Genomic DNA, 24,889 nt, shown 5'->3' on the forward strand with positions numbered 1-24,889 from the left:
CGCATAAGCAGGCACCTGCTATATGCAAACACCTCACCTAGGTGTGTGTGTAAATAAACCCTCTGCCTCCTGAATACTCAATATCACTTTGACATGTTGACATCATTCTGATCCTTCTCTTGTCGACCTCGACCCATGGAGGCTTATGACCAAAGGCGTGCGTAGGTGGGGATGGTGTGTGTGTGTGCTTGTGTGTGATAGATGGCAGGTTGTGTGGGTGGGGGAGGGGAGGGGAGAAGGTGACTTTGATGTGTATGATGGGAGCGACACATCAGAGAGGGGACTCCACTGTGAGGCAATTCATTAATCATGTGTGGATTATATTTGGGAACAGCTCGTCCGTCTGGGGGTGTCTGTAGTTCTCTCTGTGCATATTTGTGGAGCTTCACTGACGTGTGTGTGTGTGTGTGTGTGTGTGCAATTGTGTGTGCCTGTGCAGACACAAATTCAATTGAGTTTGCCCTCTTACCATCGTTGCGTGCGTGCGTACATGCGTGTGTGTCTGTGTGTCCCTGTGTGAGCAGCTCCGTTCGGCTTGCTGAGGTGGCAGCCTGCCTCTGTGAAGATGTCGGTGAAGGGTGAACTGTAAAAGGGAGGGAGGAGGAGGAACGGATAAGGAGAGGAAAGATGGAGGGAGAGGTAGAGACAGAGAGAGGAGGAACAGATGAGAAGAGAGGAGGGAGAGAGAGGTAGAGACAGAGAGGAGGGGAAACGGATGAGGAGAGAAGGGAGAGGGAGAGAGGTAGAGATGGAGAGAGGAGGGGGATGGATGAGAGGAGCGAGAGGGCAAGTGTCAGTGAGGGAGGGGGATGGATGAGAGAGAGGGAGGAAGCGAGGGAGAGCTAGAGAGAGGGAGGAGGGAGAGCTGGAGGGAGGAGGATCGAGAGCGAAAGCCGGCACGTGAGATGGGTGTGGGGAGGGTTCTCTGGAAGGGCGGAGTTAAGCATCAGGCAACCGCCTGCCTGCCTCTCCCTCTCATCTTTTGCTCTCTCTCGCTCTCTCTCTCTCTCTCTCTCTCTCTCTCTCTCTCTCTCTCTCTCTCTCTCTCTCTCTCTCTCCCCCTTCTCTATCTCTCCCTCTCTCCCTCTCTCTCACTCTCGTTTTCTCTCCCCATCTTTGTCCTTCGGCTCAGCTAAGTCAGTACACCTGCAGTCCTCTCTGTTTATCCCTCATTTTTTCTACTCCCCCTCCTCTTTTTAACTCCTCTATTCTCTCCTTCCAGTGATATTCCTCAGGGTTGGAGAGGATTTTGGACGTCTGTTTATGTTTTTACAATATTTTGGTCTATTTTTCCTTCTCCTTCATTCTGGACTGTTTTCTCTTTCCTTTCCTCGTCACCTGTTCTGTGAAGCCACTACCTTTCACTTTTCTTTTTTTCTGGAGAGAGGAGGGGAGCAGCAGCAGCAGTAGCAGTAGCAGTAGTAGGAGGTGTGAGCCTGCGAGAGTGAGTTAGCAACGTGGTGGCCGGCAGTGTGTGTGTGTGTGTGTGTGTGTGTCTTTGACAGAGCGAGAGAGGGGAAGAGCATGCGTGTGTGTGTGTGTTTGAGAGAGAGATAGAGAGAGGGAGAGAGAGAGAGGACCGCGTGTTCCTTGTTTGTGTGTACGAACTTGTCTTGTTTGGGTCCCGAGAGGAGGGTACTGAGGTTGCACGTGTGAGTGTGTAAAAGGAAGAGTGTGTGTGTGTGTGTGTGAGTGTGTGTGTGGTAATGATGGTTGTGCCGGTGGCCGCCGGTGCCTCTGCTGCTGCCTCCGCTGTGCCCTGTCAGGCTCCTGAGCCGTGCCTCCAGCACCGCTGCCTCCTCCCCTCACCATGAGCCTGGCGGCACGCGTCTCCTGCTCCATGCTCAACTGCTTCGTAAGTCCACCTGCCTCCTTCCCTCTCATTTCTCTGTCTGTCTGTCTCTGTCTCTCTATCTCTCTCTCTCTCTCTCTCTCTCTCTCTCTCTCTCTCTCTCTCTCTCTCTCTCTCTCTCTCTCTCTCTCTCTCTCTCTCTCTGCTGTGTTTTGTATTTGGAATGTGTGTCTGTGTATATTTCCGTGTGTGTGTGTGTGTGTGTGTGTGTGTGACTGAGAGGGAGTTCAGTGGCAGCATTTTAGTGAAGCGCTGTGTGGAGGTTGTATGTGTGTGTGAAGGGGGATGTGGTGGTGGGGGCTGCTGCTCCAACACGTGAGGGCTGCAGCTGCTGAGGATGCCGTCCGTGTTCCATGCGGTTGCGATCAGTGCTCTAGCCTAGCTTAGTTTAGCCTAGCCTAGGCAAATGGGGTAGCAGCAGCAGCAGCAGCGTCTTTCAAATCACACAGGGTTAGGATGGAGCGTGTTGGCAGTTTTGTTTGTTTGGGAATCTCTCTGTCTTAGAAATGGAGGTGGTGGAAAGTGGTGGGGGGAGAATGAAAGACCGATTTTTAAACGAAAGAGGATTATCTCTCCAATGGGACATCAATCATATCCCTTTTATCACACCTCCCTGAGTCTTCTCTCTCTCTCTCTCTCTCTCTCTCTCTCTCTCTCTCTCTCTCTCTCTCTCTCTCCCTCTCACTGCTGCATGCTTGTGTTCCTCTTCTCCTGGCAACAGTGGTTAAGGTCGGTGGCTAGCAGACAGTGGCGTGCGCTCGATGGCAACAGCGGTGGTTATTGCAGCAAGCTGCGCATGGACGGGATGTATAGGATTATGTAACAGCCATGCGTGCACGTTCTCTGTCTTGGCGTCGTAGATAAATGAAGAAATAAATAAATAAATGAAGGGGTAGAAAACACCGGCTGCAGTCGGCTGGCAAAGACAGAGGGAGAGGAGAGAGAGGGAAAGAGGAGAGCGAGAGAGAACACGAGGTTCTGAACGATGTGTTCCCATGACGGAGGAGAGCTAGAGTTGTGCTGCAGATATGACCCCCCCCTTCCCCATTCGACTAACCCCAACACCACCACCCACCATGCTGCCCAGAAGCAGCAATAAGGGACGGGAGGGGGGGGCCCGTTGGAGACTTCAAAACAATGGGGAGCGGGGACCAGACTCTGGCATCAGTGTCTATTGCCGTACTCTGTACTGCCTCACTCTTAAAATATTGCTCTCTGTCCTGTATTTTTTTTGTTAATCGCTTTGATAATTGAAACAAAAATAAAAAAATGTCTGCACACAACAATCCTTTTTTTATTGCCAAGCTTTCTAGTCAAATGCCTTCCTCAGAGAACATGATTGTAAACTGCTTTGGATAACTATAAGTGACAGCTAAATGTAAAGTAATGCATGGTGATATGGAATTCGGGAGGGGGTGGTGTTGTATCTGGTGTTTCATGACCCATTTCAGGGAGATCCAGTGCATCAGCTCCAAATGTAATGTGTGGTGCTCTGGGATATCGGAGGGGGAGGCTGGTGTTTTGAGCTGCTGAAGGGAGATCCACAGCTTCAGCATCAGCATCAGCACCAGCCGGCATAAAGGTCCCAGGAGTCAACCTTTGACCTTTTGTAACAGCCTGCGTCTTTCACCTTCATTGACCACATCCTTCAGTGCACAAGGCAACCATGGATTTATTGACGGGCAGATTGGAGAGATCGGTTGAAGCGAGCATTGCGTCGATCAAATCAATGAGCAGACCTGGGCTGGATGTGTTAGCAGTAATGCTCCCTCGGTCACCTTCACTAGTCCTTATGAATGGCTTCTGTTTTGCTAATAGAAAAACAATGCAACGCTCCTTCAATAGTTTGAAAGGTGAAATGCTGTAAAGCAGAGAGAGCAGAGTTGCTGCTAAAGCATATAGTTACGGGCAGAGGGGCACTGGCGCAGCGCGCTAAGCCCCCCCACATATGGGCTTGCACGGTTCAAGTCTGGCCCGTGTCCTTCGACAGCCTTCTCCCATCTCTCTCTCCCTCTCTCTTCCTGTCATGCTTTCGACTGTGCTATAAGCAATAAAAACACACACACAAAAAAGAAAGTGACTTGCAGCAGCATTTTCTAGTCAGTCCGCATCTGTGTATCTGTGTCTCTCGTAGCTGCTTGTAACTGTGCCTGAGACTCTGTTTACAGGTCTCTCTACAGAATACATGACAACATATTTGTCAGGTTTCTTCTAGAACCACTTCTGTTTGGCCATTTTCCCTCTTTTTGACTTGTCTGCACCTTCTCCATCTACTACACCTGCCTCTAGTCTTCTCTGCGTGTGTACTGCACTGTTGTTTTTTGATCCGGATGGCTCCACCTGCTCCTTTTAATGTGGTGAGCCTGTTCTCAAATAGAGCCATAAAGTGCATGATTGAATTGAGGCAGGCTGTATTTTTTCCACCACTCATCTAATCTAGTGCCGTCCTGAGCCTCCCTGACTAGATTCACTTAAGTGAATCAGGAGAGAAACGGGAGCTCAGTGTCAGCAGGTTGTGTGTGCACTGTGTACGTGCATGTGTGTATGTTTCAATGTGGGTACTTTATGATTGGCTGTGTGTACAGAGTCTTTGTGGTGTGACTGTGTTTGTGTGTGCAGACAGTATATGCTTCAAGGTGGATGTATGATTGTGTGTGGGTGTGTGTGCCTCTTCTTGTTTATGGCTGCGTGGCAGCGTGTGCTGTCTGCCGCTGTGCCCTGTGCTCGGCAACTCTGAAAGCTCATATGAGGTGGCACTGTGCCCGCGGCCCCTGAGGGTGCAAGAGAGCGCTATCAGAACTGTCTGGGGAATGAGCACCGCACCACGGGCAAGGCAGATTTATTTATGCTATTTGGCATATTTCATATACTGGGTAGCTCAATGTGCTTCACAAAAAAACTGTTAAAGCAAGGGCAATCAGAGATGGCAGTCTGGACCCCAGCTTAATTCTACATGCACATAATGTGTGTTTTTAGTGCCACCCACAGGCGACTCAAAACACGACAGACAGACAGACAGACAGACAGACAGACAGACAGACAGACAGACAGACAGACAGACAGACAGACAGACAGACAGACAGACAGACAGACAGACAGACAGACAGACAGACAGACAGACAGACAGACAGACAGACAGACTCATTGCCATGTCTGGCCCAACCTCTCTCTGGGCGGCCAAGTTAACAACAAGAAAACTGAAAAACATCCAAGAGATTGGAGGAAGCTAAACCTTACTTGAAGAGTTTGTTGTCATATAGCCCACATGAGCGCACATCAGCTGCAGGAAGAGCAGACTCCCCGCACTCGACTCCCGTTCTCCCCTCCACCCCTCTCATCCATCCATCCATCCATCCATCCATCCATCCATCCATCCATCCATCCATCCATCCATCCATCCATCCATCCATCCATCCATCCATCCATCCATCCATCCATCCATCCATCCGCAGCATGGCTCTGTATCACATGTGTATAGTGCTGCTTATGTAATGATCCCAGAGAGCCGAGGGCCGCGCTCACCGTGCTAGCCAAGTGTGAAGTAGAGCTAGGCTGATGAGCTGGCAAGCATGAATCATCCACTATCATGTTGGGGAAAAAAATAAACGAAAAAGTCTTTGACTGGAGGTCTGATGGATGTAGTTGAAGGTAACTGCACTGTGGCGATCCGATTCTTTGTGATGAGGTTTGTTTGTTCAGCCTCACACATTTTCTGGTGACCTGGCACCCTTGACTCTTGTTAATCATCACTGCTGCTCAAGCTTATCACTTCAATAACACCTTGATTATTATCATCCTCGTGATATGTTGAGGCAGTAAACTCATTCATAGCATCCATGTGACCTCTTGACTAAAACGTGAACCCATGTCCAGCCTGCATCACGTCATCAGTATATTTATTTTAGTATAATTATTACATTTATTCAGCAATATAATCAAGCAAAAGTGATTGCTAATCATGAAAAATCCTGTATTGTAACCAAGGTTTCATTACCCTAATAAAGATACAATTATTTCACATTATGATTACAGAAATTCATTGATGATGAAAGTAAATCCAAATCTTTTTTTGCATCAACATTGCAGTGCAAACAGGAATCAACTGTGCCTTTGATAAAACTGTGTCCCAGTGGTGAAGCAAGGCTGGCATGTATCTATCCTGCATGCATCGCATCACAGGGCACCCAGTGAAGCCTCCTGTCCGACTGGTGCTCTCCTCTGAGCACCTTGAACATGGCATGGCACCAGGCCGGGGCGGCCCCCTGAAATATTCATGACCTGTGTGAGGCCGAGCGGAGCAAGAGTGCTCTCTGTCTGTCTGAGTGATCACATGAAAGGAAAATCACCCTGTCTGTCTGTCTGCATCTCTCCATCCATCCCCTTGAGGTCTGTCTGTCTGTCTGTCTGTGTCTGTCTGTCTCTCATCCCCCTGAGCTCTCGCTCTCATGATTTCTCTCTCTCCCTCTCTCTCTCTTTCTCTCTCTCTCTCTCTCTCTCTCTCTCTCTCTCTCTCTCCCTCTCTCTCTCTCTCTCTCTCTCTCTCTCTCTCTCTCTCTCTCTCTCTCTCTCTCTCTCCCCCTCTCTCCCCTGTTCTCTTTGTCCCATTCCAGGGGCCTCATGTACAAAGAATATCTGAAAAGATACATTTTCTGATAAAATTTCCAAAACATTTTCAAGCTGATTCATGTGGTAAGTTTTATGTCCGATTTCACATGAAATTTAGAAAGTCAGTATTAGTACATCTGAAAATACATGTTTAAAGTTACTTAAAGAGCTACCCCTACACTTACAACGTGCTTAAACAAGTTTTGTACGTGAGGCCCCAGATCTTTTGTCTCATTTACCTCCTCCCACATCTCTCATCCATTGTGACTCGACCTTGCCAACTGCCCATTGCACCCAGGATGGGTGCCAGTGGAATGTTGGTTTGGTTCGTCATTGTCAAAGTAATAGAATGATGGGCCATTCACAGGGTCCACCAATCATTTACCAGTTGGCCTGGTCGATTTTAGAACTTGACAAAGCATGAGTTGAAATGTAGCTCACTACAATGGTAGCAGTTAAGAAGGCGGAAAGATACAAACACTGTTAGGATCAAACATTACATAATGCAGGTTTAAGATTGGGCAATTATTGGAATTCATTAACTGATGGCTTGAACATTTTTGGCTCAGTTGCTTGGGAGGTTATCAGAAGACTAATGCATTTGCTTGCACTGTTAGTTAAGGACTCTTGTGTTAATTCAATTATAGTCTATGCCAAGACTGCTCAGCAATTTCAAAATTGGGCCTGAAGTGTATGGGGTAAGAGCAGTTCGTCTGAAATATTGCAGTGCACTGTGCTGATGAAGTATTGCAATATGCTTTGCTACACCATACAATGATAAAATATAAATAAGAAAACACAACATGCTTCACTATTGTAGATGTAAATTGAATGAAATAATAAAATTAATATTAATATATAAATATTAAAAACAAACTCAATTACACAATGATTTTCTCTTTTACAATTAAAGTGTTAGTATTTCAGCATAACAAGGTCTGGTCATGCTTTATAATTAAAGAATAGAGCCTAGAGTTTTTGGCCCCTGTGATGCAACAACTTGAAACAATTCCCATTAGAGGTACGCCACACAAAATTACTTTGGGTCGGGTCTGCTCATGGTTCTCTCCTCTCTTGTGCTGTAATTAAATCTTTCAGGTTTTCAGAGGGTTTTTTGTCATTTGGATTGAATCACACTTTTGTTCACGTTTAGATTCTCATTAAAATCTTGTAACAGACATTTCCAAGATTGGAGATTGACATTTCTCTGAAAGCTCCTTTCTTTGAAGTCTTTTGTGACCAACCATTTATGTGCAGAGACAGGCAATATTGTCATTTTAGCTGCCCTCCATTGTTGAACCGAGCACGAGCAGCATTAGAACCAGACGCGTTTGAGCAACCCGCTCACTTTAATCTGAAGGGGTTCTAATCCCCAACAAAGCTCTTGGCCGATTAAGTGAATTTTCAGTCTACGCATTGACGACAGGCACTCATTGTATCCCGGGAGGAGAAAGAGAACGAAAAGAAAGGGGAGAAATGGTGTGAGAGACAGAGAGATTCCATCAGTAGTGAAGTGAAAGAGGAAAAGGTCCAATTCTGTGTCCATGGCAACTAGAGAGTCTCATTCAAGGTGGCTGTGATTTCTGGGTGCATGTATTGACTGTCTTCCTCTGATGAATGTAGTGCCAATCCCAACTCTTGTGCTTGCTCTTTGGGATTCAACACTGCTCTCAGTTTCTCTTTTCACCCTCTTTCACTTTCTCCTTCTTTCTGTTTCTTTTCTCTCTTTCTCTTTTTCTCTTTCTGTCTGGCCCAAGTATTTCAATCCTTCACTCCCACGCTCTATACATTCACTAATCCATGAAAGAGAATCTGACTTGTGCTGTTGAAAGAGGGGAGAAAAGGGGAGACTTTAAAAAGCTGTGTCTGTTTGCTCAATTAAAAGGCCTCTTATTTTCTTCTAAACAGCGCTGCCCAAGCTCACTCAGACTTCTACAGACAGAAGCAATCAAATCCACATCACATGAAACCATGAAAAACCACAAGGACACAACACAAGCCTGTTCCTATTCTTGCTCAAGCCAGCCCTTATTCTTACCCTATTGGTTAAAAATGGCACATAGACAAGAGTCAATTTCATGAGAGAGAGAGAGAGAGAGAGAGAGAGAGAGAGAGAGAGAGAGAGAGAGAGAGAGAGAGAGAGAGAGAGAGAGAGAGAGAGAGAGAGAGAGAGAGAGAGAGAGAGAGAGAGAGAGAGAGAGAGAGAGAGAGAGAGAGAGAGAGAGAGAGAGAGAGAGAGAGAGAGAGAGAGGAGAGAGAGAGAGAGAGAGAGAGAGAGAGAGAGAGAGAGAGAGAGAGAGAGAGAGCGCAGGGGGGAGGGTAGCAGTGCATCAGGAGTGACTAAGCAAAAAATGAACGAGAGAGTCGGGGAACAGTCAGTGCTGGACAGGGCACTATGTTTGGCTCCAGCGCCCTGTTCCCCTCCCCTCCCCTCTGTCTGGAGTGCCATGATGAATGAGGGCTTTGGCGGTCTGGATATAATGGGCATCAGGGGATGAGAAGAAGATCTGACACACAGGGTGCTCTGCCATCCAATAACGGAGGACTCTATGGAAGTGGAGTACTGTGTATAACTGTGTGTAGGAAGCCGCGTAAGAAAGTCTGTTTGGGCTGTAAAGGGAACAGACCTAATAGATATAAGTGGTGTAAGACATGCCCTGCCCTGCCATCCAGAAACAGCAGTGCTTCGTGTGTGGAAAACGATGTGGTTAAGTACAGGAAATGGTGTTTGAAATCTGTAGGACAGTATCACTCATTCAAATGATGAGTACTGATGAGCTTAGTGGGGTTTTCATCAGACTTCTCAAAGCTGATGCATACATGAAATTCCATTATGGATGCTCCAGCTCTCTTAACGACATCCCCACAGCTCATAGGTGATGTGTAACTGCTCTCTCCTCTGGAACTGTTGCTAAGGTCTTTTGTGAGGTATTGAAGGCTAAGGATGGGTTGTCAGATGACTAATGTCAGTACCTGAGGGAATGGGTTGCTTGGCACCCAAGTTTGTGTTTAGTTTCTTCTCTTCTCTTCTCTTCTCTTCTCTTCTCTTCTCTTCTCTTCTCTTCTCTTCTCTTCTCTTCTCTTCTCTTCTCTTCTCTTCTCTTCTCTTCTCTTCTACTCTACTAACTCCCTGCCTCTGTCTTTTCTCCTCTTCTCTCCCCTTCTCTCCCTTCGTATTGCACCCCCTTGCTGAATTTTGTCCTTTTCCTTTACACCCCCCACACACACACACCACTGCTCCCCCACTGTCTGCCTTCTCCGCTTGGGCTCTACTTTTTTCTAGGCTGCCCAGGATTCCTCTTTCAGGCTGTCTGCGAGGTTTTTTAGCAAACATACCTGTCAGAATTTCAAATTGCTACTCAAAGAACTGGTGCAGTGTACACACACACACACACACACACACACACACACACACACACACACACACACACACACACACACACACACACACACACACACACACACACACACACACAGCCTCAGATGTCGCTAGATGCTGCCAGCTGTCCTTTAGGGGAGGATGCTTTGCGCAGTAAGACCAATCTTGCAGCGTCAGTCATTGAGTCATCCAGAGAGGAGAGCGAGAGCGAGAGAGAGGCAGAGATAGGTTGAGATGAAGGAGGAGAGAGCTGGTAAGAGGAGAGTGCATCGTGAGAGAGAGAGAGAGAGAGAGAGAGAGAGAGAGAGAGAGAGAGAGAGAGAGAGAGAGAGAGAGAGAGAGAGAGAGAGAGAGAGAGAGAGAGAGAGAGAGTGATGGATATTCCAGGAGATTTGTGGCACGGATGGAAGACGTGCGGCAGGCAGCCTTCTCTGTGTTCCTTTTAGGAGATGACGTGTGAGCTCTAAATCACTTTGTGCAATTCTGGGACTGGTGCCCGCTCTCACCCCTGGTCTGCTCACGCTCTCTATCTCTTATCTCTAGATATACAGTATCTCTCTATCCAGCCCCACCCCACCCCACGTCTCACGCCTTCCATGTTTCCATCTTTATCTCTCTCCCTCTTTCTGTGTCTGTGTCCCACTCTATCCACCTCTTTCTCTTTCTCTCTCCCTCCCAATATCTCCCTCCTTGTCTCTCATTTCCTTCCCTTTCTCCCTCTCCCCTGCTATCCTCCCTCATCCATCTCTCTCTCTCTCCCCACCCCACGTCTCCCACCTTCTATGTGCCCATCTTTCTCTCTCTCTCTCTCTCTCTCTCTCTCTCTCTCTCTCTCTCTCTCTCTCTCTCTCTCTCTCTCTCTCTCTGATGTCTTGTGCTGTCTGCAATAACTCATATCCTCATAACCCAACTCCAGGCTCTGTCCCTCTACAGTCCCCAAATGGGACCTTCTCACTCAGCAGAACCTGTGCATAGTTAATATTGCTGTGTCAGCTCAGCACTTACAGAGTGAGGACTAAATGCACTCTAGAAGGAGTGTTGAAATTCACTCTGCAAGTGTTGAATTGGGACTGCAAAAATGAACTGAGTCGGATTAAGTGCCGTTTTATCGAGTGTTTTTGATTCCACTCTCTTATGTGTTGAATTATTTCTGTGAAATCTCTAGAGGCGAATGGGACCTGCCCAGTCAGCAGGTGGTGGGGTATTAGAGTGGCAGCCGGTAGTTTGAAGCCCCTCCATCTCAATGCTCTTCCGCAGTGACCACCCTCGCCACCCCCCGCACCCCAACCGTACCCCAACCGCGCTGAGGGTCAAGTTTGGCAGATTAGATGGATGACTGCGGCCACCGTTTTACGCTCCCGAAAGTTCAGCCGTGTTGGCATTGACGGGGGTGGGAGGCAGACAAATTCCGTTGACAGATCGCCGGTCATCCTCACACCCATACGTCTTCTGCACCTTTTCCCTCCAGTCGTCTTTTGCATTTTTCTCCTGTCTGGGTCGACTTGACGCCGGCGCTGCAGTGCAGTTGCAGCTTTTCTGCAGGAGTCAAGTTGGCCTCTCCTGCAGCCAATCTGAATTTTTAATACTCCTCCAACTACTGCTGACAAAAAAGCTAAAAAAAAATCCTCTGGTATGTAAAGAGGGTTTTTCTAGTGCTCTCCAGGGAGTGTAGAAATATATGGTACGCAGGCAAGCAGGCAGGCACGCCTTAGGAACACAAGTTCAAACACGGCCTGGCCTTTTGAATGGAAGAGAATCCGGCAACACACACTCCCTGTTGTGGGTTTGCACAGCCCAATTAGGTTACCTCCTGCAAAGGGCCTACCATGTAGAAATGGCAGGTGGAGCTGATTTAACATGACTACTACCACAGTGGGGCCGAGATGATGATGGGAGAGAGACAGAGAGAAAGGGTAATGTAAGGGAGGGTAGAGGGGGAGATGGGGAAGAAAGGGGGGATGGGGAGAGTTGGGTATGAGAGAGAGAGAGAGAGAGATACTCGCACAGAGAAGGTGATAGGCGGAGCGCGAAAGTAGAAATGATGGAGAGAATCAAAGAGAAAGGGAGAGAAAATATCAAAGGCAGTGAGGTAGTGTGGGAGCACAGTTACAGCGAGGAATAAACGCATATAAATGCTAACGACACTGCTTTTGAAAATTCTACAGCAGCACCAGCTTTATCATTATAGGACCAACTAATGACTAAGAATATGCATAGTTTATCCTTTTTTTTTTACTCTTATGCATAATTTTCACACTTTTTTCCTACCAAGTTACTACTGTTAGTGGCGCTCTTCTTTAGATGTTTTAGTGCTGAATGTCTTAGTATAATTTTATCTACTTTCTCCTTACACTTTCAGTAGGTTGGGCATTAGTACTGAACCTGGAGCTCCTATTAGTGCCAAACCCCATATATGTGCATCAGGGCTTTTTTTGAACGGGGAAATAGGGGCGCTCCACCCTCATACCTCCGTGGGTGCACCCTCATACTTTTATTTTTATATATATATATATTTGAGCGCCCCTAATAAATTTCTCATTCATGGGGGGGAACACCCCCCTTCACCCCCTGTAACCTGGCATGATGCTCCCTCATGCCAAAAAATCCTAGAAAAAGTCCTGTGCATGATTTCACCTGCTTTTCTAGATGCCCTCTTTTTTTACCACTTTCAATTCTTTGTTCATGCTGAACCCCACCCCAGCAACCATGCTGCCAATGCAGGGTGTGCCCCTTCCCATCCCCCTCTTCCTCCCCCTCTCCTTCCTCCTCTTCCTCCTCCTCCTCCTCCTCCAACCCCAACGCACATGTTCCATCACCTCACATGACGGTGTTCACATAACCTTGATGGTCTCCTGTGTTGTGTCAGCTCCATCCACGTGTGCGCTCATGCAGCACAGTAACATGCCGTACAATACTGCACAGCATGGCCAGCGTAGCGTAGCTTAGTGTAGCATAGCATAGCATATCTCTGCAGCAGCACCCCACGCCCACTGTGGCAGCGCTACACAGTCGACCGCACCCCTTATTCATCTGTCTACTACTGCGCTGAGCTGGATCCACACCAAAGGCTCTGCTCTTTCTACTCACACACTGGCTGCCACGCCCATACTGGCATAGTACACCCACCTGGGAAAATGGGGGGTTAAGCCTACCTTTTTTGAAGAACAGTAATTACACACCAAAAAGTTTGAACTTGAATGTGATGCTTGCACACATCAGCATTTACACAAACACACATGCGAGCGCGCGCGCGCACACACGCACACACGCACACACACACACACACACACACACACACACACACACACACACACACACACACACACACACACACACACACACACACACACAGACACACACACACAGGACATGTACACTCACCCTTTTACACACACATACACAGAGGTATGCACTCAAGTACACAGGCAATAATGTTCACATGTGTGGATGCATGAGTATGTTGAAGTAGCTGTAATGGCATACTTTTGCAGGCATACATACACTCACTCACACACCTAGCAGCGTGTTTGATTGCTCTGCCTCTGACCCAGTTAAGGGCGGGGAGGAGCTGAGGCTCTATGTCCTCACAGAGCTGAATTGCATTGTAAGAATTCGCCTGAGATATTGCTTTGGATCTTTCTGGAGCTATTCTACCCCCCCTACAGTATAACTTATTTTTCTGTATCTTATATATTTTTACTCCTCACGTTGTCTAACCTCAGGGTTATTTATTATTTTTCCCTCTCTCTTACCACATCTTCCCTTCTGTCATGTTCTCAAATACTTCCACCACTGCTACTTGCTCCCAGACCTGACTTGCTATCGCACAGTGATGTGATTGCCCTTTTGCTGAGAGAAGATAGGCAGACTCTGCAAAGAGAATGTGCTTCAGCGAAAAGTCATCTGAACAGACTTTTACACTAATAGAAATCACAATATTTCAAACGAAAATGGCAAAAGACAATTTAATGCCAAATTTCACTGCCTTCACGACTGCCTTCCCGCTCGCACTTGCTCACACAACAGGGGTCACATCTTATCCCCCCCCACGCTGTTCCCAGCCTCAATCTGTGGCATCGATAAAACGGCAGGCAGACCCCCTTTTCCTGAGAAATCATCAGCGTCATCAGCGTTTCAGGCGATGGCTTGTTTCTGAGCCATTGCTATGAGATGGGAATGGGAAGCATGAGGGCTGAGCCACATGCATGCATACAGTAGATGCCATCCTCTCCTCTCCTCTCCACTCCTCTCCACTCCTCTCCTCTCCTCTCCTCTCCTCTCCTCTCCTCTCCTCTCCTCTCCTCTCCTCTCCTCTCCTCTCCTCTCCTCTCCTCATATCAGTACAGGGCATGCTGTGCTCCCCTTATCCTTTTGGCAGCACCATGTGTGTCTTTTCTTTCCTCCACATGCTCCCTTTCTCTCACCATCTCTCTCTGTCTCTGTCTCTGTCTCTCTCTCTCTCTCTCTCTCTCTCTCTCTCTCTCTATATCTCTCTGTCTCTGTCTCTGTCTGTCTGTCTGTCTGTCTGTCTGTCTCAAATCAAATCAAATCAAATCAAATCAAACAAAGCTGTATTAGCATGAATGATGCAATCATTGTTGCTAAAGCTGATACAGAAGAAAAACAATATATATATATATATATATATATTTTTAAAAAATGTATTTTTTTTTAAAGGAAAAGGAATGAAAAACAATAACAAATGTCTTTCATTAAACTAATGCAAATATTAAAATGAAACAAGTGAAATAATTGTGTTAAATTAAACATAAATGAAATTATTCTTAAGGAAACTAACCATGTAGGCCATGTATATAATCTATATTTTTTATTTCGGTACTCATACATAAATACATAGGCCTACATGCTTATACGTGCACATACATACAAAATATTGTTCAAACATCTCTTAACTGGTGGCATGTCATTAAGTAATCTGCTGCTAAACAGCAATAGTTGATGTCTTCTCCCAATAATATAAATATCATGTCCTTTATTGACAGGTTGTCAAAATTGGGTATTTTTGTTCTCAGCATATTAAAGAATACCTGTCTTGTGGCAGTGTATTTGGAACAGTGAATTAAGAAGTGTTCTTCATTTTCGATCATGTTTCATTTTCTCTCTCTCTCTCTCTCTCTCTCTCTCTCTCTCTCTCTCTCTCCTTTTTCTCTCTCTCCTTCTCCTCATGCGCATTCTCCACATCTCTCCTCATCCCTCTCTCTCTATCTCTATCTCTCTTTCTCTCTCCAGTGTTTCCCACAGAAATTTTGGAAACTATGGGGGCAGCCGGGGTTTATTTTGTCCGGGGGGGGTCTTCTCACACGGGCCTTTTTTTTTGGGGGGGGGGTGTTTGTATTCTTGCAGCGTAAATGCAAAACGGCAAAACAATGACTACAGTATGACATTGGCGCATGGAGAAACTGTAGGCCTGGGCCTATATTTCATTAAAAATGCAGTACAGTGAATAATTTCTGTTTACAACACAGTTTCATTCGTCCCTCATGCAGGGATCTGGGAAACAATAATAAAACAAAATAGGAGCAGAGATAAGAATTTAAGAGCACTGTGAAATTGTTAACGCATAGACAAAAAGGGTCTTAGAGGGTAGGCTATGCCTTTTCCCCCACACATATCTGTAGGCGTACACATTCTACATGAGGGGTGCTGGTCACAGGGCCAGTTTTTTCCAAATTCCTCCCATAAAAACATTTATGTCTATATTCACATTCATTACACATTAATTTCTATATGCAGCCCGATGTCTCCTCTGCTGTGTCAATGAAGGTCTGTCACCAAACTCATTACAACTGTAAAACAAAGCCTAGGGAGTGTTAGTAAACTCATCCCAACTGTCCCTTCTCTGAAGGTTTTTTATATTGCTCCCAAACCCAAGTAAACTACAACAACTTGACTAGGCTTTTGATCCCTGTCTTTCAAGCACTTGTGGTTCTCTCTATAGCAGGGGTGCCCAACCTTTTTTTAACCAAGATCTACTTTTGAAGTTGATGGTCTGCCGTGATCTACCAAGTCAAATTCAAGGATGTCAGTATGAACATTTAAGACCACCATTTATTAATCACCATTATTATGAACAAAATGTTTTCAGTAGGCTACTATGGCCGTATCTTTTCAGTGTGTTTTTAAAGTGTGTTGAATAGCCTATCTTACAAAGCAAATGCAGCACTGATAGTATGCAGAGATAATTTCAGTCATACACAAGTCATAAACAACTGAAACAATTTCAAAATGATAAACATTTGGTATATAAAAGGCACATAGGCGCCCTATTTCTAAAATATGATGAAGCATTATCATGCCTTCAGTGGTATAGGCTACAAATTAAAAAGGGCTCAGAAATTCACCATTTGTTATATGGGTAAATAGTAGGCTACTGAGAGAGAGAGAGAGAGAGAGAGAGAGAGAGAGAGAGAGAGAGAGAGAGAGAGAGAGAGAGAGAGAGAAAGAGGAGATGAGAGAGAGAGAGAGAGAGAGAGAGAGAGACAGAGAGAGAACTCATTGGATTGGTTAACACCCCTGTTAAGTGTGACTTCTTCTATGAAGGTTTTTTTTTTTTTCAGCTCTCTGGGACAGTAGCACAGCAAAGGCTTTCTATTGTGAGTTTGGCCAATCGTTTTGTCCACAACTGAAGCAAGAAACAGCACAAATTGAAGTGAATTCCATACATGTCAACAACTAACATTTCCTTTACACGCGGCACGCGATGTAAACGCAGTTAGCGATGATGCATGCGACTAGCGATTTGGACGAAGATCCTCGCATATCGGCGTGTCATAACGCATCGTTGCGCACATGTTCTGTTACTCACCCGATGTTACACGTGTGCACACATGAATCAACTGTAATACCCTTACGGTCACTTCCTAATGCTTTCTCCTCATTCTGTGTTACCGTGGGACTACTTATCTAACCAATACAGAGTCTATAGGATGTATTTACTCCAGGAGGAAAATGCGAAGGAAATTCAAAATCGTAATTCAAATCGTTTTTAACAAAAACGGATATCGTTTAAAAAAAAAAAAAAAATAAAAATTTTTTTTTTTTTTTTTTTTCTTTTTACATTTTCGTAAACTATGGCGGCCAAATTTAAACTATGGCGGGCCGCCATAGTTTCCTTAATGTATGGGAAACACTGCTCTCTCTCCTTTTCCCTTTAGACTGTCTCTTCCACACACCATCTCTCTCTCTCTCTCTCTCTCTCTCTCTCTCTCTCTCTCTCTCTCTCTCTCTCTCTCTCTCTCTCTCTCTCTCTCTCTCTCTCTCTCTCTCTCTACTCTGCTGTCTGCTGTCTGTCTGACAGACAAGCCCCCTCCACTCCCTCAGTTTCCTGCCAGCCCTCTCGCATGCACCATGTCAGGTTTTATCTGAGTGACAGGTGGTGCTGCTGGCATCCCTCCCTCGCTCCCTCCCTCCATCTTTCCCTTTTCCTCTCCTGCACTCTCTCCCTTGTGTTCTTTCTCTCAACCTTGTGCTCTCTCACTTGTGTATATTCTCTCTCTCTCTCTCTCTCTCTCTCTCTCTCTCTCTCTCTCTCTCTATCTCTCTCTCTCTCGCTCTCTCTCTCTCTCTCTCTCCCTCTGTGGGACTGGTACTCCTGGGTCAAAAGCGGGGCCCTGGGGATTTCGTGTGGCTCAGTCCACTAGCTATGCAGTACCATGAGACAGACAGACAGACAGGCAGGGGGGAACACATGTTAAGCACACAAGCCCCTGTTGGATAATAGTAGATAAGTCCGCGAGTCCTGCTGGAGGTCAGATGTTCATGACACATTGCTCATTTTGTTTTAAATTAATCAGCCGCTGAAGTCATTTGGTTGACAGATTAGGGGACACAGCTCTCTCTCTCTATCGCTCTCACCCTCTCTCTCACTCGCGCGCTCTCTCTCTAGCTCTCTCTCTCTCGCTCTCTCTCTCTCGATCTCTCTCTGTCACTCCGCTGCCACCACGAAGCCTCAGCTCAACCATTAGACATTAGTCATGTTTTCCTCTCCTTGATGGAACTGAAATAGAAGTCGTCTGTGCTGTGCTGGAGCAGGTCCCATTACTAAGAACCAGAAGACAGCCTGTAGTCTGTGGAGATGGACACAGTCTCTGTGGATATGGATGGTGGATGTGGCTGTGCCGGCCTGCCAAGCGGCCCCTAGTCTGTCTGCATCCAGACGGTGATGAATGAAGGGAGCTAAGAGCACCTGCTGAGGGGGCGGGAAGGACAGGGCAGGTGGCGAGCGGGAGGAGGGCATCTGAAGTTCTCAAATGCTGCTGAGCGTAACATCTGAAATTAAATGGAGGAGGTGCTCTTATGGTGCCATAGCTCCACATGGTAAGCAAAGTTCAGCATCTCAGACAGATGCATGTTTTGTGTTTATTCGTGACTTCGTGTGTCGCACCTGCCCTTGGCTGTTTATTTTGTGTGCTTGTGCCCTCAAAGGACTAATTGGCAACCTCAACTGAACTGAGCCCAAAATGAAATAATAAAATTAGGAAGTTTGAGGAGCAGACATGTTTGACAGCAGTTTGTGACGACAAAGTGACGTCTCTCTGTTTTTGTCTGTCTGCTCTCCCCTCTCACTCTCTCTCTCTCACTCACACTCCCCCCCCCCTCTCTCTCTCTCTCCCTCTCTCTCCCTCTCTCCCTCCCTCTGCAAGGTCACCTTATGCACCCCCTCCTGCTGTCGCTTTTCACTCACTCACTGCCATCTGGCCGACAGTGTGAAGGAGCCCTCCACCTCGCCACTCCCTCAGGCGGCACAGATACACCTTGCCAAAGCCTCATCTTTCCTCTTCCCTCACTCTCACTCTCTCTCTCTCTCTCTCTCTCTCTCTCTCTCTCTCTCGCTCTCTCCCTCTCCCACATACACGTAGCCACTTTGTCTCTTTCTCCATATGATCTTTCTCCTGTCCTCTATATCTGCCCACACTTGTCTCTTCTGTCTGCTAGTCAATCTGAGCACGCCTCCAGATATGTGACCAAGCATTCCAGTATTGAGAGAAATGTTTCTGCGGAGGATCAGTCCGACTGAAGGAGATTAATTCAAGTTAAGAGTAATATACCACTGGAGGTGTCCCGTGGGTTGTGCGAAAGAGAACCATTTTGAAAGAGACAAAGACCCAGGCAGTCCGATAATCCATTTAAAAGAATACAGCCCTCTTTCAGTCGCCCTCAGTCTACACTCTAGCTTAGCACATCATCATCATCATCTTTGCCCTCTTTGTCACCGCCCCAGTGTGCGTGCGTGCGTGCGTGCGTGCGTGGCGCTGTAATGAGCCCAGGGTTTTGGAGGAACATCTGTTGCTGGCGAGGCGTGGTGCCATCCAGCTGGGCCGGTTCGGGCCTCTCATTCAGTTTGGACCAGCAGAGAAGAAAAAAATAGAGAACTGCTGCTGGGCACACATGCGTTGTGCACGTGTGGCAATAGACTGCCAAGCTGCCAGTGCCAGCGCCAGCCCCATGGGACTTTTGGTTATTAGGACGTACTGGCATCAAGGGTGCTCAGATCCCAGACGAGCCCCCACCACCATCTCCCCTGTGAGGCCCATGGTAGAGCAGCAAGCCATCTGTAGTATAATCCAACCCCTACAGACTGGCTCCACACATCACAGGCCCCACCACATGCCTCTTGGTACTTCTTATCAGTCCAGGTCTCCAACCACAGTCCTCCTTGCCCAGTTCGTCTAATTAGCCCTTTTTACATCGACATCAGACAAGTTCCGTTTTTAAGCGAAGCAGGGTAAACAACTACCATTTTGAGGCCTTTATACAAAAGTGGCTCTGTGTACATCTATGGCAGTGACCAAAATACATGGCATAATATACTTAAATATTGAGTGCTCGAAGGAATCTGATGTCACATAAAGAGTTTAGAAACTGCATGTTTGCACAAGACCTGCATACTGCTTACAAGCATACTGAAAACAGACCGTCATGTCAGGATGGATGAGGCTGGATCGTCTCATCAACGCCTCTACAGTATACTCTCAACATAGCATAGTTTTTAAAAAGCCTTTTAGTGGTGGAATGTTTGGTGGGTTTGGCGTTGGTTATTTAGGTTTTGTGACGACCCTGTAGGCCCCCTCCTGGTGCTAGCTAGTCAGTGCACGGGCAAGGCTGGTGCCAGGTGGGTTAATTGTCGTCATTGAGTGCACCTGGGCGGTGCACTGCTTAAAAGGTGGAGCTCTGCTCCACTCCAGTAGGCACTCCTAGGCCGTGTGTGCGGACACACGGCCATTCTCTCTCTGATCTCTCTTACTTTCTGTTCTGTCTGTCTCCCCCTTCGTTCTATGTGCCTCCATTCTCCACTCACTGACATGCACTGCACCCATTCACTCAGCCCATACCATGCTGCACCACACTTAAATCATACCCTAGACCTATTTCAATTGTAAATAAAAGATTACTATTTGATCTGCAAATCTTTGTGTTGTCTCCATTTTTATGTTGCGGCTTTTGTCACGAGCCAGGTCGTAACAGTTTCTCTAGGTGCAAGGGATTGTGTCAGCTTCCCCTTGTGCATTCCTGCAGACTAATGAAGAATGAGCTGTCAGGTGGTACCACTAACCTTTGACTTCCATCCAGACGGGGCCCGCTGTGGAATATTGAGCAACAACGTAATCCGACTGATGGATCAGCGGTCAGCATTTTTTTTTCAGTCGCCTGTTATGGTTTGATTGGTGTGGCGTGTCTGTGGCCAAGGTGGCTTGCTGGTCACAACAGTCTTCAAAGTTTGTCACAGCTCGTAAATCAAACCAAATCTCTGCAGACTGGAAAACAGCTCAGCACTTTCCTCCTTGTTTTGGTAACTATTTGCGAGCAAGGAAAAGAAACACTGTGTGTGGAATACAAATTGCAAGTGCTTCTATGAATACATACAGAGATAAAAGCTCTCGACTTTCACTAAACTGGAGTTTTTTTATATTTTTACATAAATATAGGCAAGGTCTATTTCATATTAAAACAGCTTATTGTACCTTCCTCCTTGTTCAGGCAACTATTTGCAAGTAAGAAAAAGCTTGTCATTTGGATTCCACACGCAGTGACAAAAAATCCTTGACTTTCACTGAACTGACGTGGAATGTATTTCATATTTATGTGCCATCGGCCCATTTAGCCACTTGTCTGCCTTCATGAAGGATTGAAGAAGTGAAATGGGTTTTTCAAGGCATCATGATTTTTCACGTCCCCCCTTCCGGCATTTATTAGAGATGACCGGACCCTGATTAAACTCCAGGCAGTTGTTTTTGATAGATGATTAATCTGGTGTGCGTCTGTGTGGCGGGAAGGGGGTGTGAGAGAAGGAGAGAGCACAATGTTTGTTCTGAGCGGCATCATCTGAAGTTACAGTCTCTCTCTCTCTCCCTCTCTCTCTCTCTCTCTCTCTCTCTCTCTCTCTCTCTCTCTCTCTCTCTCTCTCTCAATGTCCCTCCCCTCACCGTCATCCTCCTCCACCCCCTGACCAAGAAAGACCTGCACAAGATGACCTTTGAACCCCCTATGTCCACCTCTTTTTCCACTTCCATCTCAAAACCTCACCGCAATCCACCCCTCTTTCCCACTCCCTCCCACCTCAGTTTTTTTTACCACCCTACATACCATGAGCTATTCTGGGCCAGGCCATGAAGACCACAGTACAGTAGCTCACGGAGAAGCAGAGGAAGGTTTCAATAATTGATGTAGTGGGTGATGCATCGTTCTGTATTCAGAATTTTAAAGAGGATAAAGCTCTCTCTTTCAGTTTGGTTCGCTGCGATGATGATGAGACGCACAAAATCGACAGCGAGAGTAAAGCTTAACAGCATTGGAAACTCAGTGGGACATGAAATTACAAAGCAATGTTAATATTAAAGCTCTGAGAATATCATGTTCTCAACTCAAGCAGACTTTGTTTCATTGGGTCCTGGTTCCACCCCTATTGCCCACCTCCCTCGTATTGGTGCCAGGGCAAAGACAGACCTTCACCTTCTCCTCAAATGATGATGCACAAAGTGTTGCACAAGCACCGCATGTCCGGTGAATGTTTAACCTGGGGTTGGCATGCCTGTGAACACGTCCACCTGGACACTGGGCCGGACAGGGCAGGAGGGGAGGGGAAGGGGATGGCAGAGACGGATCCTACAGTAACTAGACAGACTTGGCAGCTGCTGAATGTCAGCAAAGTGCTCCGTCATTGGTGTTTCCATAGATGCGCTGCATTGGAGATTTTGAGTCGTGACTGCTTCCAGATGTGCGTGTGTGTGTGTGTGTGTATGTATGAATATATGCGGGCAAGTACGCCTGTATGTGTGTGGGTGTGAGAATAGGAGTAAGAGAGGGGGACTCAATGAATGATTGAGGATGTGAGTGTGTGCCTGTTTGGGAGGACTTAGTCACTGCTCTCTTCCTGGGATGGTTCATGTATATGTGCGTGCGCGCGTGTGCGCGTACGCGTGCACATGCATGAACGTGTGTCAATTGCACTGCTATGAACCTGGCAGTCGTGACTTGACTGTAGCGTGACTTGGGTGTAACAAAGCACTGCTCTCTGCAGAGTTGAGAACACACACACACGCCCGAGCGCACACACACACACGCGGACACACACACCATTCGCTCTCCCCATACAGCACTGGGGGTGGGCGGGTGATGGACCCCATCTTAATGGGGGGTACTGAGCATGTACACACACACATACACACACACACAAACTGACCCCCCTCATCCTGCGCCCCCATACAGCAACAATTGTTGGAGGGGTAGGGATGAAGGACCCCATCTTCATGGGGTCCACTAAGCGTGTGCTTGGGTCACGCGCACACACACACACACACACACACACACACACACACACACACACACACACACACACACACAGTCCTCATCCTGTCTCCGCATACAGCACTGACATTGGGAGTCGGGATGGGGGTTGATGGACCCCTCTCTATGGGGGGTGCTGACTGACTGAGTGCGTGCTTGGGCCACACAACAGGAGACCAGAGAGCCGTGTGCTTCTAAACCACCAAGGGCCCTCCTCGAGGCGGCCAGACTGAGTTTAAATATTTATCCAAATCAGAATGAGAATCGGACGACGTGTGAGCAACTGTGTGTGCTCAGTTGTTCAAATATCCTGTTGTGGAGCTGCTAGAGGTTGGATTAGTGTGTGTGTGTGCGCGCATGTGCGTGCGTGTGTGGTTTGACCTAGTATGAGGTTTGACATGTGAATATATATTTGGAAAAGTGTGTGTCCATGTGTGTGTGCCGGGGAGGAGGGGGGGTTGTCGTCTGAGTGGGCGGTGAGCTAGTATGAAGGTGAAATGTGAAAATGTATTTCGGAAAGGACCCTGTCTGACTCAGTGTGTCAGGATTGAGAGGTACTCTATATGAAGGGTGAAATATGAACATGTATTTGGGGGGGAGGCCTGTCTGATCGACTGTTTTTGTATGCCTGCTCTTGTGTTATCTGTCTGTGCGAGGCTTGAGTGTAACCATGCGTGTTGACGTGTGCTCCTCTCTGACAGGGTGAGGAGGGCCCCCCCAGTCTGGAGTACATTCAGGCCAAGGACCTGTTCCCCCAGAAGGACCTGGTGAAGGAGGAGGATAGCCTCCAGGTAACTAACACACACACACACACACACACACACACACACACACACACACACACACACACACACACACACACACACACACACACACACACACACACACACACACACACACTACCTCATACTCACACATTTGCACATGCTGACAAACACGAGCACACACATCTTAGCGGGGTCTTTTCTGGCCATTACATATACGCCCCAAATTGCAGATGAACACATGCACAGACCAACACTGGCCAGTGGCACCAGACATGCCCTTTCTGACACACTGTCTCAGTTTACATTTTAGTCACACATTCTTTCCATGCCCTTGGAGATGTAATGGGCCTTTAGACTGACTGCAAACTGTTTATCAGCTACCCTTTGACACTTTGTACTCTGTGAAATGTAGTTTTTCGGGCTGAAATGAATAGATTAAGGAGTAAACAAACTGCATGCCAGTAAACAAACGTATTGCCTTTAGTGCTCATACCAAAGGAGATACATGTTCACTATTTTAGAGGATAAAGATAGACTTATCTCCTGGAGTGTACAGAGGAATGAGTAAAGTCCTGTGGTATAAATATACAAGGAGGACAGTATGTGCATTGCAAAGACATTAAAAACAGAAACACCATGTACTAGGGAAAGAAATTGTAACATGCTGTTCCTTGCACTGTACTGTGTGTGCACACTTCCCCATTCCTTTCACGTGTATTTTGCCTCAGAAGCTCTGGGTAGTATTAGATGCATTCTGAAAATGAGTGGCACGCCTGTCTACACCGCAGTACCACACCAAGATCAAAGAGAGATGTGCTGGGTTGTTGCAAGAAGCTTCTCGTGGTGAACTCAGCCATTCTGACACAATTCCTGTTATTCTGCTTTTTTCTTTCCATGTTGTTTGCAAGCAATCATAATCAGCACCAGTTAATGAACGCCTGTCATTAGCCACACAGAAGGCAATTGGTTGGAAATTCAGTTGTTTGTGAAAATCAGGCATCAAGAACCTCTCAGAGAATAATGAATTGGTATGTTGGTGTGACTTCCTTGGAATAGAGCTGTGGCTCTTGAGTATTCCAAAGTCTACTTCAGTGTTTCCCAACCTTTTTTGTCCTGCGTACCCCATAAGCCATTTTGTCATATGATGAGTACCCCCTCGCCCTCACACATGCTCTGTTCCTCTATCCCAATGTGACTACACTCAATAAATTTGCTATTATTACATTTTTCCGCGTACCCCCTGAGGTGTGCTCGCGTACCCCTAGTGGTACACGTACCCCTGGTTGGGAAACACTGGTCTACTTCAAATAACAATTAGCCTTCTCTTCACGCCGCAGGCTACAGCTGAATGAGTTATTACATTGCATTACATTATACTTGCCAAACGCTTTAATCCAAAGTGACGTACAGTACATTCATTTAGGCATGCACAAGATGTAGATTACTGTTCCTGGGGCTTACATTGGGGTTTGGGTTCTACTG

At 46.8% G+C, this 24,889-nt stretch overlaps 1 protein-coding gene across 9 annotated transcripts in view; it reads left to right on the forward strand.

Annotated features, from left to right (window-relative positions):
• Positions 1–24,889, forward strand: part of mtmr4 (myotubularin related protein 4) — a 93,788-nt gene that overhangs the window by 27,881 nt on the left and 41,018 nt on the right. For 8 of the 9 annotated variants that reach the window (XM_063203561.1, XM_063203563.1, XM_063203560.1 and 5 more), the window contains one exon: positions 23,342–23,431. In XM_063203561.1, coding sequence (XP_063059631.1) covers positions 23,342–23,431 — 90 coding nt within the window. Of the gene's footprint in view, positions 1–822; positions 1,856–23,341; positions 23,432–24,889 lie in introns of those variants that run through there. The other variant, XM_063203559.1, reaches the window with a different exon arrangement.

Source organism: Engraulis encrasicolus, chromosome 7, assembly GCF_034702125.1.
Source record: "Engraulis encrasicolus isolate BLACKSEA-1 chromosome 7, IST_EnEncr_1.0, whole genome shotgun sequence".
NCBI lineage: Eukaryota > Metazoa > Chordata > Actinopteri > Clupeiformes > Engraulidae > Engraulis > Engraulis encrasicolus.